Source organism: Microtus oregoni, unplaced genomic scaffold, assembly GCF_018167655.1.
Source record: "Microtus oregoni isolate MIOR12 unplaced genomic scaffold, Mior012 000007F_ref0000211, whole genome shotgun sequence".
Taxonomy (NCBI): domain Eukaryota; kingdom Metazoa; phylum Chordata; class Mammalia; order Rodentia; family Cricetidae; genus Microtus; species Microtus oregoni.
In genome coordinates, this window is record NW_024543066.1 from 43,960,082 (window position 1) to 43,972,969 (window position 12,888).

The 12,888-nt window shown below is 51.0% G+C and overlaps 1 protein-coding gene across 1 annotated transcript; it reads right to left on the minus strand.

Moving 5' to 3' along the window:
* Positions 1–412: 412 nt before the first annotated feature.
* Positions 413–11,050, minus strand: LOC121451046 (guanylyl cyclase-activating protein 1). Its single transcript, XM_041656522.1, has 4 exons — positions 10,768–11,050; positions 1,833–1,982; positions 846–939; positions 413–576 (listed from the first exon to the last, which is right to left on the minus strand). The coding sequence occupies exons 1-4, from the start codon at positions 10,966–10,968 to the stop codon at positions 413–415; spliced, it is 609 nt and encodes a 202-aa protein (XP_041512456.1). The 5' UTR covers positions 10,969–11,050.
* Positions 11,051–12,888: the final 1,838 nt, after the last annotated feature.

The window sequence follows — 12,888 nt, forward strand, 5'->3', positions numbered from 1 at the left end:
CAAACAGGCTCCAGGGTCAGGGCAAGATGTGACTGCCTGAAGCTGCGTCAGCAGATGCCGGGATTCCCTCAGAGATCAGGAGCTCCCTCAGAGCTCCCGAACCCAAAAGGAAGTGGCCTGGGAAATACAGCGGCGAAGCTGGGCAAGATGATATGACGGGTCCAGAGAGGGGCATCCGATCGGACAGATACCACCAGAAAGTACCAAGCAGGAAGGAGGGACCAAGGCCCTTTCTCTGTGTGGGGCTCTCGTCTCCATGCTACTGCTCCCCCTGCTGGCACTATGCACCCAAAGAAAGAAGCAGAGCCTTTGAGTTCAGGAGATTCTATGTAATGCTAAGATAAGAACAAAACAATCACATCAGGCACCACACCGGGCCAACCCTCAGCATACAGAAGCCACAGAGTAAGGCTCAGCCTGCAACCTCCGCTACAGGGTCGCCAGCGTCTTCCTCCTCCTGTTCACCATTCTGGAGTCTGCGCACAATGCCGGTCAAGTCCAGGCTTCGGGTCAGCGTGTCCAGGAGCATCTGGTCCTTCTGGACGCCTTCCATGAACTCTTCCAGAGACAGTTCCCCTGGGATGGAGAAAAACGGATTCGCAGGATGAGGTCTCAGTAGTCCAGGGCTCAGAGCTAGATGCTTGCCAAGAGCAGGGACAGAGCCAGCTTTGGGGGCATTGGTCTAGAACCCAAGATATATTGCAGGGATCCCTAAAATCCAGTTCTGAGTCACAGCAAAGGTGGGTAGAGGAGGTGACCAGCAGAAGGTCCCCTTTCCTTCTCCTCTCTTTCCCCTGTTCAGGGATGCCGCCAACTCGCGGGGAACCCCTCCTCGGCCCCCTCACCATCCCCATTGATGTCGATCTTGGCAAACACGGTATCTGTGAACTCCTCGGCGCTCATGGATGAATCGCTCCAGGGATTAATGGTTCGGATGGCCTGGGAGGACAGACAGAAGTGAGGGGATCCGTCTCCATGGCGGGGGCCGCAGCAGAGTGAACTCATCAGAACTCAAGAGCGGTTCAGGGTAGCCTCAGGTGCTTGGGAGACTGAGGCAGAATTGCCTCAAATTCGAGATCAATACGGCCAAGTAGTTGTGAACCAGTCTACACTACAATTTAAGATCCTGTCATTAAGGGAGCTGGAGAGATAGCTCAGTGGTTAAGAGTACTGACTGCTCTTCCAGAGGACCCAGGTTCAATTCCCAGCTCACAACTATCTGAAGATCCAGTTGCAGGGGATCTGACACCTTCACACCAATGCACATAACCATAAAAAATATTTTTAAAAAAAGATCCTGTCATTAAAAGCAAGGCTAGGAGGTACCGCGGTGGCATAGCACATGACTTTAATTTCTGTGCTGGGGAGGCAGAGGCAGAGGCAGAGACAGGCAGACCTCCGTGAGTTCCAGACCTACATACTGAGACTCACAAAAAAAACAAGTGCTAAGGTGGCAGTAAAAGTGTGCTTGCTGCCCAGGTAAAAAGCCAGGTGTGGTCACCGTGGGGCTGAGGGTGGGCGTGGAGCAAGAGGCCTGCTGGGGCCTAGCTCCAGTGAGACCCTGTCTCAAAAAGACAGAAGGACAGAGCAAGACACTTGACACCCTGCTCTGACGTCACACATATACACACCCACACGCATAAAGAGTGGAGGTTTAGCAATGCCTTAGTGCCAGTGAGGAAACTGAGGTCCAGATCATGCAGCTGATGAGAAAGCTGTCATCCCTCGGTCCCAAATCCCATCTCGTTTCTATCCTGGCGCTCTCAGCCCGGGCACCCGCCCTTGGCTACCCAGGGCGCACCACTGGCCTAGCCCTCTGCACCTGAAGTTACCCGGATGATGGTGAGCAGCTCATCCCTGTCTATGCACCCGTTGCCGTCCACGTCGTAGAGCTTGAAATACCAGCGTAACTTCTGTTCCACCTTGCCCTTGAGGACCAGGCTGAGGGCGGCCACGTACTCCATGAAGTCAATGTAGCCATCCTGCCAGAGGGGAGAGGGCAAGGCGGGGTAAGCACTCGAGGTCTCCGCCCACCCTACTCAGAGCCCCTCCAGTACTGTCAGAACCCCACCCCAAGGCCTCTGCCCACCTCACATCCTTCCTCCTCACACCCCCACCCCACCCCGCATCCAAAAGCCTTCAGATGCTAAGCAGAAGGGAGCAGAAGCCAGCTCGTTGCACCACCAATATCTGTCCTTCTGGAGACTTCAGCATTGCCTGCCTCTCATCTTCCTCACAGGCTGTCAATCAAACCTGTCAGATCCACCCCCTGCTTCCCTTTGATTTCCAAACAGGGACCCTTCTCAAGCCTAAGCAGGTGGGAGAAGGCAGAGCAGGGCTGGAATCGTGATTCATTCAGGAGAGCTCTTGAGTTGCTGGCTTGGCTCTTTCCTCTTGGCTTCAAGCTCCACTGGAGCCCTGTTGTGTTCTGAGAAAGACTGGGAGAACTCGGGGCTCAGTGAAACAGTTGCCCTGTCCTGCAGGAGTGCGGTATTGGAGGTGTGGGTTTGCATCCTGCCTCTTGGCCATCTCGGAGTTTTAGGATGTGGGACAAAAGACTTTTATGGCTCTTGCCTTCCTCTGTAGAAGAGAGGCAGTGGCTCCCACTGCCAGGGTTGCTTTGGATGAAACGAGGTCCCGTAGCTTGAGCAGCAAGCACAGCAGAGCACAGGAAGTCAGCTTACGCTGTTTGTTGTTGCCTTTCTTTTTCTTTTTTGGTTTTATTTTGAGGCAGGGTTTCTCTGTGTAGCCCTGGCTGTCCTAGAACTCCTCTGTAGACCAGGCTGGCCTCGAACTCAGAGATCCGCCTGCCTCTGCCTCATGAGTGCTGGGATTAAAGGTGTGCACCACTACAGCTCTGTTTGCTTTCTTTAAAAAGCTTATTTATTGGGCTGGAGAGATGGCTTAGCGTTTGAGAACACTGACTATTCTTCCAGAGGATCCTGGTTCAATTTCCAGCACCCACGTGGCAGCTCACAACTGACTGTAACTCTAGGTCCTGGGGACCTGACACCCATGGCAAAACACCAAAGCACATAAAACAAAGACAGCCTAGTCTACAAGAGCTAGTTCCAGGACAGGCACCAAAGCTACAGAGAAACCTTGTCTCAAAAAACCAAAAAATAAAAAAATAAAAAATAAAACAAAGACAAGTAAATTTCTAAAGATATATTTATTTTTATTAGTGTGTCTGTGTCTGTGTAAGTGTTTTCTGTACGTGTGGGTGTCCTTGGAGGTCAGAAGAGGAGAGCATAGCCCCTGGAGTAGCTGTGAGTACCCTGGTGTTGGCGCTGGGAACTAAACTCTGTCCTCTGAAAGAGCAGCACACATCAGTCACTGAGCCTCCTCTCCAGCATCTATTCTCGTGTGTGTGTGTGTGTGTGTGTGTGTGTGTGTGCGCGCGCGCGCACATGCATGCACATGCACGTGCATATGTGCATGTGTGTGCAGATGCACAAGGGTCAGATCTGCTGGAGCTGGAGTTACAAGCCATGAGCTGCCCACATGGGGCTGAGAAGTGAACTCGGGTCCTCTGGAAGAGTAGCAAGCGCTCTAAACCACTGAGCCATCTCTCCAGCCCAGGATTACTCCTCATATGACCAGTACAAAGTCCCTTCGGGGGCAAGGGGAAGACGTCTGTGCCATCACAAGGCATCATCACCCCAACTCTGCAAAGGCGGGACAGAATGAGGTTCAGACAGTCTTTCAAGAGAAGGTGACACCTCCACTGAGTCTTGAAGGGGGTTGATTATGGAGGAACACGTGATTTTCATATGTAACATGAAGTTGTTGCCATACTGGGAATTGAACCTAGGGCCTTAAGCACTCAGGCATGCTACCACTCAGCTACATCCCCAGCTCAAGGAGCACAAGACCTGTTTGTAGGACAATCCTCCAGGGCCCCTGCCACTCTGCTCCTGTCCTCTGCTCAACCCCAGCATGTCAAGGAAGAGCGAGAACGGCAGTGCCTGCTCCTCCACTTCCAACCATAACTTGGGAACTGAGAGACCCAAGCAGGCAGATTGGAGCTGTAATGAAGGAGCCTATGGCAGGCAGAGCTGGGGGGGGGGGGGAGGCCATCTGAATCAGTAATGATATCGCTGTCATCAGATGCATGCAAGGGGAGCTGGCAGGGATACGGCACAGTTGAGGCAAGATGGTCTCTGAGATTCCCTGGTCTGTTTGACCTTTGGCCTTCAGCAAGACCTTGACCACCCTGAGCAACAGAAGGATCAGGCTCATAGTGAACATTTGCGTGGTATTGTCTTGTGTTCAAAGGCTTTCACACACATCTTAGCTCAACGTCTTTGCTCAACATACCCCCCAGGGTGGCCATCAGGGTGGAACAAGGCCCCTATGCAACAGCGCTTGAAGAAGAGAGAAAATTGATGTATACCAATAAATAAACAGGGTCTTATGCAGCCCAGATTGGTCTAGAACCCAGGATCTTCCCGCCTTGCTTCCTGGATGCTGGGATAAGAGTGTGTGCCTCCAGCCCTGATACCTTGATTTTCCCTTTTTGTCTTCTTGTGTTGCTGAACATTTTTATAAGCACTTCTATTACTGTTACAAAGAACAGAAAAACCAAAAGGCCAAAGTCACCTCTTGGGAAGACATGACCTTGGACGAGTCACAGGGCCTCACTGAGTTCTCATTTCCTCAAGGGAGATGGGAAAGGCAATAGGAATTTTCAAGACTGTGGCATGGGCAAGGCAGTACACACTTGTAATCGCAGTAACCCATGAGGCTGAGGCAGGAGGATTGTTTCACATTTAAAGTCAGACTGGGCTATATAGTGAGTATCAGACCATAGACACACATCTCAAAAAGAATAATAATTTAAGTAAAAGATTGTGAAATGATTCCCCTCAGTTACAGGACAGCTGTGGTGTGTGCATGTGTGTGCATGCATGTGTGTATGTCTGCGTGTGTGTTTGTCAGAGTTTGATGTGGTGTCCTCTGTTGCTCTCCACATCACTTTATGAGAGAGGGTCTCTCATGGGAGCTGGAACTCATCGGTCAGCTAAACTGCTGGCTAGTGAGCTCCAGGAACCCACCTATCTCTGACTCCTTCCTTCCCCAGGGCTGAAATTTGATGTGGGAAGGTCATTTGTCTATCTGTTGCTTTCATTGGTTAATTAATAAAGAAACTGCTTGGCCTGATAGGTCAGAACATAGGTGGGTGGAGTAGACAGAACAGAATGCTGGGAAGAAGGGAAGTGAGGACAGATGCTATGGATCTAGCCACCAGGTCAGACATGCTGAATCTTTCCCGGTAAGCCACAACCTCGTGGTGCTACACAGATTATCAGAAATGGGCTAATCAAGATATGAGTTAGCCAAGAAGAGGCTAGATATAATGGGCCAGGCAGTGTTTAAATGAATACAATTTGTGTGTTGTTATTTCCGGGGCTAAGCTAGCTGGCCTGCTCGCCCTCCTTACTACAGAAGTTATAGTTGTGCATTCAGTTTTTCACGTGGGGGCTGGGGATAAATCCAGACCCTCACACTTGCATGACGAGCATTTTACCGGCTGGTTTGCTTCCCTAGCCCTTAGTCCTTTTCTCCCAGCACTTCCCATGGACTTCCGGTGCTGAGAATCTCCATTCGCTCATCTCATTCCACAGTCACTCCTGGGAGTTGCCCATTTCTGTCCCAGCTCAAGCTGAAGTTGAAAGAGATGTAGCCACACAATTGAATGACAAGGTTTGGTCATTTAGAAGACCTTGAAACAGGGTCTTCTAAACTTTACACCAATGCTTAAGACACAGCCTGAAAGGACAAGCCGGACCTGTGTATGGTGCAACCCTGGAGAGACTGGTGGGGGCAGGGCGCAGGCTTCTCCTTTGCCTCCCTGGTACCCAGAGGTCTTCCCACTGGAATAACTAACTTTTGAAAGAGTCAGGTGAGCCAGCGTTTTGGCCCTGGAGTCAAGCAGCAGCCACTGTCATCTCGGTGCAGCCGCGACAAGTGTTTGATAGTACTGAGGCTAGAAACCCAAGCCTTTAAAAAACAAAAAACAAACAGTTTCTAAGCCTGGCTGGTCCCCATGTAGCCTGGATAACTTTGACCTTCTAATCCTCCTGCTTCCACCTCCTGGATACAAAGCTGACAGGTGGGCTCCATCACAGCCAGTCTATGTGGTGAACTGAGTCCCACGCCTTGAGCAAGCTGCACAAACAGTCTACCAGCCAAGATGCATCCACAGAACTCAGGGCCTTGGGCACACTAGGCAAGCGTTCCACCACTGAGCCATGGCCCAGCCCTGTAATTCTTAATGAGTCTAGTACGCTCTAATAAAACTTTATCTATAAAGCTAGGCTCTTGGATAATGAAGTCTGGTGGCTCACACCTGTAACACCAGCACCCAGGCACAGATAGAAGGGTCAGACACAGTTCAAGGCCAGCCTTGAACTACACAGTGAGACTCTGTCACATAAACAAAAGCCAGGGCTGGGGGCGCAGCTCGGTTGGCAGAGTGCTGGCTGAGCATGCTTCAGGTTTGGGGTTGATTCCCAAACCAGGTGTATAAACCAGGTACAGGGGTACACAAAGGGGGGAGCACAAGTTCAAAGTCAGCTGGGCAGTGGTGGTACATGTTTCTTAACCCAACACTCAGGAGGCAGAGGCAGGTGGATCTCTGTGAGTTCGAGGCCAGCTTGGTCTACAGAGTTTCAGGACAGCTAGGATTGTTACTGTCTCGAAAAACAAAAACAACAACAAAAACAAGTTCAAAGTTATCCTCAGCCATGGTAGTGACTTTGGGGCTAGCCTAGACTATGAGACCCTGTCCTCAGCTGTCATTTGAACAGCTCTGCTTATCCTCTCTCTACTTTGAAAGTAAGTGGTCAGGAATGTGTCCCATCTCAAAGCCAGGCTATTAAAGTGCCCAGTGCTGATGCCAATGGTCAAGGTCAAGAAAGTGTGGCCTACAGAGTAACTGAATAACTGGTGTGGGAAGGCACATTGGCTATTATCCAGATTCTGTGTGTGCGTGTGTGTGCATGCGTGCATGTGTGTGTTTGTGTGCGTGCGTGTGTGTGCATGTGTGCGTGTGTGCATGTGTGTATGTGTGTGAGAGAGAGAGTCTTGTTATACAGCCCAGGCTAGCCTCAGACTTGTGGTGATTCTCCTGCCTCAGCCAGATCAGTGCTGAAATTGCAAGCATGCACTGACATGCCTGACTGTGCTCTTCATTATAATAATTGAATTAAATTAATGTTTATTATAAAATCCCTATTGCCCGGTGGATGGTGGCACGCACCTTTAATCCCAGCACTCGGGAGACAGAGGCAGGAGGATCTCTGTGAGTTCAAGGTCAGCCTGGTCTACAAGAGCAAGTTCCAGGATAGGCTCCAAAACTACAGAGAAACCCTGTTTTGAAAACTAAAATAAATAAAATCCATATTGGCCCAGAAAGCTCAGGATTCTCTTGTATTCACTTCCTCACATAACTAACCCTTACGCAGCACCTACCATGTTCCAGGCACCGACCTAGAGCTGGAACCACACATATAAACGAGGCCAGTCCCTGGCCCCTTGAAACTCACCCCAGCAAGAAGAGTCCGACCAGGGGGCTCAGAATTAGTTAACATCTGGCACCAGAAAACAAGGAATCAAATTTTATAAATTTTAAATTTATAAATATGAATTAGTAAATTAATAAAAATGTTTTTTGTACATGTGGGTAATTGCCTGCATGGATACCTTGCCCAAGAAGACCAGAAGAGCGAGTTGGATCTGGAACAGGAGGACATTAGCACCATTTAGGTGCTGGGAATCGAACCCAAGTCCTTGGCAGGAGCTCATTACTGCTGAGCCAACTCTCCAGCCCAAAACTAAAACCTAAAAATGAAAGCTGCTCTGATTGGAAAACCATGGCCAGGAAAGGCAGAAATGGCAGACCCAATTTTCTTAATAAAGTTTAAACCAGGAAACCAGGGTGTGGGTTGGTGAGGCTTGGCTTGGAGGTGGGAGCCAGCAGGCTCTAGACCAGTGGCTCTCAACCTGTGGGTCTCCACCCCTCAGAAAAACTTGTCTCAAAAATAGTTACATTCTGATTCATAACAGTAACAAAATTGTGGTTGGGGTCAGCACACCAGGAGCTGTAATAAAGGGTCGCAGTACACGAGGAGCTGTAATAAAGGGTCGCAGTACACGAGGAGCTGTAATAAAGGGTCGCAGTACACGAGGAGCTGTAATAAAGGGTCGCAGCGTCAGGGAGGTGGAAACCACTGCTCTACAGGACAAGGGTTGCAGCAGCACAAAACCCCAGGGGACGGTGTGTATGGTCATGAGGAGCCAGGTTGGGTAGAGACAAGAAACTGACTGACTTTTCTGTTGTTTGGGGGGCCTTGGTGGGGGGTGGGAATGGGGTCTCATGCTTCCCAGGTGGACTGGTAACCATGTAGCTGAGAATATTTGGGGTTTGAGGGTGCGGGGATGGGGTCTCATGCATCCCAGTGGACTGGTAACCGTGTAGCTGAGAATATTTGGGGTTTGAGGGGGTGGAGATGGGGTCTCATGCATCCCAGTGGACTGGTAACCATGTAGCTGAGAATATTTGGGGTTTGAGGGGGCGGGGATGGGGTCTCATGCATCCCAGTGGACTGGTAACCGTGTAGCTGAGAATATTTGGGGTTTGAGGGGGCGGGGATGGGGTCTCATGCATCCCAGTGGACTGGTAACCGTGTAGCTGAGAATATTTGGGGTTTGAGGGGGCGGGGATGGGGTCTCATGCATCCCAGTGGACTGGTAACCGTGTAGCTGAGAATGATCGTGGACATTTTCCTGCCTCTACTTCCCACGTGCTGGGATTCAGCATGAGTCCCGAACCCAGCTCCCAACTTTGAGGGGAAAGATTGAGTTCCAGATAACATGTGACAGAAACTAAAGAGACGGCACACGTGTGACAAGGGTTAGGTGAACGTAGGGGAGCTGGGTGGTGTGTGGCTTGACTCTTCCTACCCAAAGGGCTTTCTTAGCAGGTGGAGAGAGGATGTCTCAGTGTGTTTAAAGATCAGGTCTTGGGCCCCTCCCAACCTGGCCAGAAGGGACCACTGCTTCCCCTGGAGCACTCGGAGTGTCCACACTGCTGACCCCTTCCCCTCAGCACCCTATCTCAGGCTCTGTGGTTCACCTCCTCCATCGGAAGAGCTCTCGGTCACCGGGACTCTGCCCTTGAGCTGGTCCTCAGCTCATAATCCGATTCGGCCTCTTAACTCACCTATTAGTGAGTTTTAAATAACCACAGGAGGATCTTGGTGTCCCCTAGAGCCCTGACCACAGTGGGCGTGTAATCCCACATCGCTGAGAGAACCCCTGTCCCGTGAGAGACCATGGTAACCAACAGAGCACCAGGTGGGGAAGCAGGTCTGTGGGTTTGGGGACCTCCATCATTTTACCTGACTGTTGTGCAGAACTGGAAGCTAGACAGACGAGCTCCAACAAATCTATCTCTGCCTCTCTCTCAACTCTGTCTCTTTCTCTTTGCCTTCCCCACATCCAAGGCAGGGTCCCACTGTGTAGTCCTGACTGGTATCACAGAGCCTCTGCCTCTATCACACGCCTCTGCCTCCCGAGTGCTGGGACTACAGTGTGCACCAGCACACCTGGCTCCAATGGAAATCTTAACCAACTGTGCCCATCCTGGAAACAGATCCAGGCGGATGAGCTGGACCTAGGTCCAATCACGGCTCAAAGCTGTCCTTCCCTGTCCTTCTGGCATCTCCAGAAGTCTCACTCAGTGCATCTGGGTAGTTACCAGGGAAACACGCAACTTGCTCTCCACCTGAACCTTCAGGCCGCCATGGGGAAAGGTGAACCAGGGTCACTGGGAGTTGGGAGTTAGCTATTTGGGTCCCAGTCTGTACCCAGTCCTAATACTCAGAATATCATGGAGACTCAGGTATGGTGTGCCTGCCCAGCCCAACCCAGTTTAGCCTCTGCTGCAGCTCAGTGTCCTGCTCCCTCCCCTCTCCTCCCCTCTCTTCTCCTCTCTCCTCCCCTTCCCTCTCCTCTTCTCTCTTCTCCCCTCTTTTCCTCTCCCCTCCCCTCCCCTCCTCTTCTCTCTCTCTCTCTCTTTCTCTCTCTCCACCCCCTTCTGACTTCACCCCTCACATCCAAGGAGCTGGAGGTCTCTGCATAAGCATCACACTCACCCAGAACCAGAATCTTGGGGAGCTCAGTGGCAGGCAGGTCGGATGAGCTCACGCCTGTCTTGGAAGTCACTGAGGTAAATAGCAGAAGGACAGAGAACAGCCGTGCGCTCCTCCTCTGACCTCTGCTTTCCCCTGTGAAGTGGGTCTTGTTACTGCTGCACCCGCAGGGCCTAAAGTGGAGACACTTAACATCTGCTGAATCAAACCTCTAATGTCGAGATCCACCTCCCAAACAAGCAAGATGCTGGGAAAACCAACTGGCCCAGGCTCCCTGGTAGCTAACGCTGCGCACAGCAACACACACTTGTAATTTTAGCAATCTGGAAGCCGAGGCAGGAGGATCACCATAGGCTGAAGGCCGGCCTTGGCTCCACAATAAGACTCAGCTTCACAAACAGTGAAAACCTGAAGTAACTGTTAGAATGGATGCTTCTTTTCTCCCGTTCGCTCCCCCTCGCGCCCAGCTGTTCCCACTTCTGGAGGCCTCCCCCAGGAGTCATGCCCCCAGCTGTTCCCACTTCTGGAGGCCTCCCCCAGGAGTCATGCCCCCAGCTGTTCCCACTTCTGGAGGCCTCCCCCAGGAGTCATGCCCCCATCCTCTACCCACCTTGTTGAAGTCAAAGGTCTCGAACATCTGCTCCACATACTGGCTGGCTGAGGGGCTCAGGTTCTTGAGGCCAAAGAACTGGCGGAATTCATAGAGGGTAAGCTGCCCGGAGGGGCACTCCGTCATGAACTTCTTGTACCACTGATGGCATTCGGTGCTGCTCAGCTCCTCCACTGACTTGCCCTCCACGACGTTGCCCATGGTCCAGGCCTACGAGACACTGCCCTAGATGGACAGGTGGGTTCTTTTCCCTAATTCCCCTGCACAAGAGTGGCTTGGCTTTCTGAAGCCTGCCCTCTCTTCTCACCAGCCTAAGCAAAGGCAACCGGGTGAGTCAGACAGTGTAGACAACTGTAAAGGGAGGTGAGCAGGCTGTAACTCACATCCAGACTAGGGGATGCCAGGACTGGTATTAAAGCCAAATCCTTACACCAGCTGGAATGACGAGGAACAGAAATAGAATCAGCTTAGAGACCTTGAGCTGTAGAAGAGAGGATTTCTACCCAGTGTGCAGTCCCTTAATCCCTTACCGGGATCCGGTGGGTGGCTGGCCAGCCGCAGCTCTGATCCCATGACCTCCATGCCCTTCTCATACGACTGCATTCTCAATGCTCCGGCTCTTGCCTTCAGACATGGGAGTGACATACGTAAGACAGACCTGGTTTCTCTCCAGACAGAGGCCACATTGGCCCAGACAGGGATGCTGTGTGCAGCTGTCCAGGTGTACAATATACTCAGACGTCAATCACATGAGAATGCTGTGTGGATTCAGAGTTTAGGGGCCTCTAAGACATGTCTGCAGGAGCTAGAAGGAACCCCTAATCATGCGCACTCAAATCTTCATGGACATTTCCTCTGGGTTGAAGCATTCCCTCCCGGAGAGGACAGTGGACCATGAAACTCCCAAGAGAAAGTCAAAGGCCCCTCCCCAGTGGGCACATGATCAGCAAGCAATTACTGAAGGTGAGAAAACCCCCTCCAGGGGCTCAAAGGGTGAAGCTTCTGTGAGCAAGATCACCCATTGAGAGGGCTTTCAGTGACAAAGCCGCTCACGTATCACCCAGACTCCTGTGGCATCAGGACAGATCCTGCCCACCCTCTGAAAATAGTTTATAATGGAAAACCCTTGAGTATCTTAACAATTTGTAACAGTGTCTATGAAACCAGCAACTGAAGAGTTTGAATGGTGGCACGCAACATGGGGGGAAAATGTCACCGCCCAGGGGCGATACGGTTGATGGGTGAAAATCTCAGTGCCATGGTTAGGCTATGTCCCTAGGAGCTGACGAGACATCTCTGGGCCCCACATATATAGAGGCCCGCCAGTGCCGGGGGTGTCATTCCCAGCCCTCAGAGTCAGGTCCCTACTGCGGATCACACGCTTTGGTGGTAGGGCGTGGAGGAGTCAAGCTGGGAAGCTGGGTCTGAGCTGGAGGCTTCCTCTCTGTGTCTAGCTTCTATAGTCCCAGAGGGATTCCTCGGGTCCTAAGGGAGAACTGTCCCCAGCCATCCTTCATGTTACACTGTAGTTAGAACGTGAACTGGCCCCCACAGGCTCATGTGTTTGGGAAGATTGTGTGTCCTTGAGGAGATTAAGGCTTACTGAAAGGAGAGTCACCAGGGTGGGTCTTGAGATCTTATGGTCTGGCCCTACTTCCTGTGCTAACCGGACATTTGGGCCATTTCCTTATAGTCACAGTTAAGTGACAGGCACAACAGTGTGAAGACCAGCTGTGTCTCAGCCATTCTGTATATTTATCGGTGGGACACACACTATCACACACACACACCATACATACACACACCATACATATACACACCATACACCATACACACATACACAATATACTGCACACATACTACCCACATACACAAGTAAAAATGTAATAAAATATTTGAAAATATATAAAAACCATCTGCTCTTGACAGTGATTTGTAATGAATGGGTGTTGTTCACATCGCCCAAAGGATAGTCATCTTTTGGAGAAGAACCAGTTAGGTCTGATGATGGAGGAAGGTCATTGGTCATTAGCTAATAAAGGAACTGCCTTGGCCCATTTTATTGGTTAGAGGATAGGTGGGAGGAGTAAACAGAACAGAACGCTGGGAGGAAGAGGAAGT

Bases quoted from the DNA above. Each gene is read 5' to 3' on its own strand.
- LOC121451046 (XM_041656522.1), bottom strand. From the start codon at position 10,968: ATGGGCAACGTCGTGGAGGGCAAGTCAGTGGAGGAGCTGAGCAGCACC. The intron at 1,983-10,767 runs GTGGGTAGAGGA...CCCCTCTGGCAG, and splicing joins AGACCTTTGACTTCAACAAG to GATGGCTACATTGACTTCAT. The intron at 940-1,832 runs GTAACTTCAGGT...CTGTCCTCCCAG, and splicing joins AGCTGCTCACCATCATCCGG to GCCATCCGAACCATTAATCC.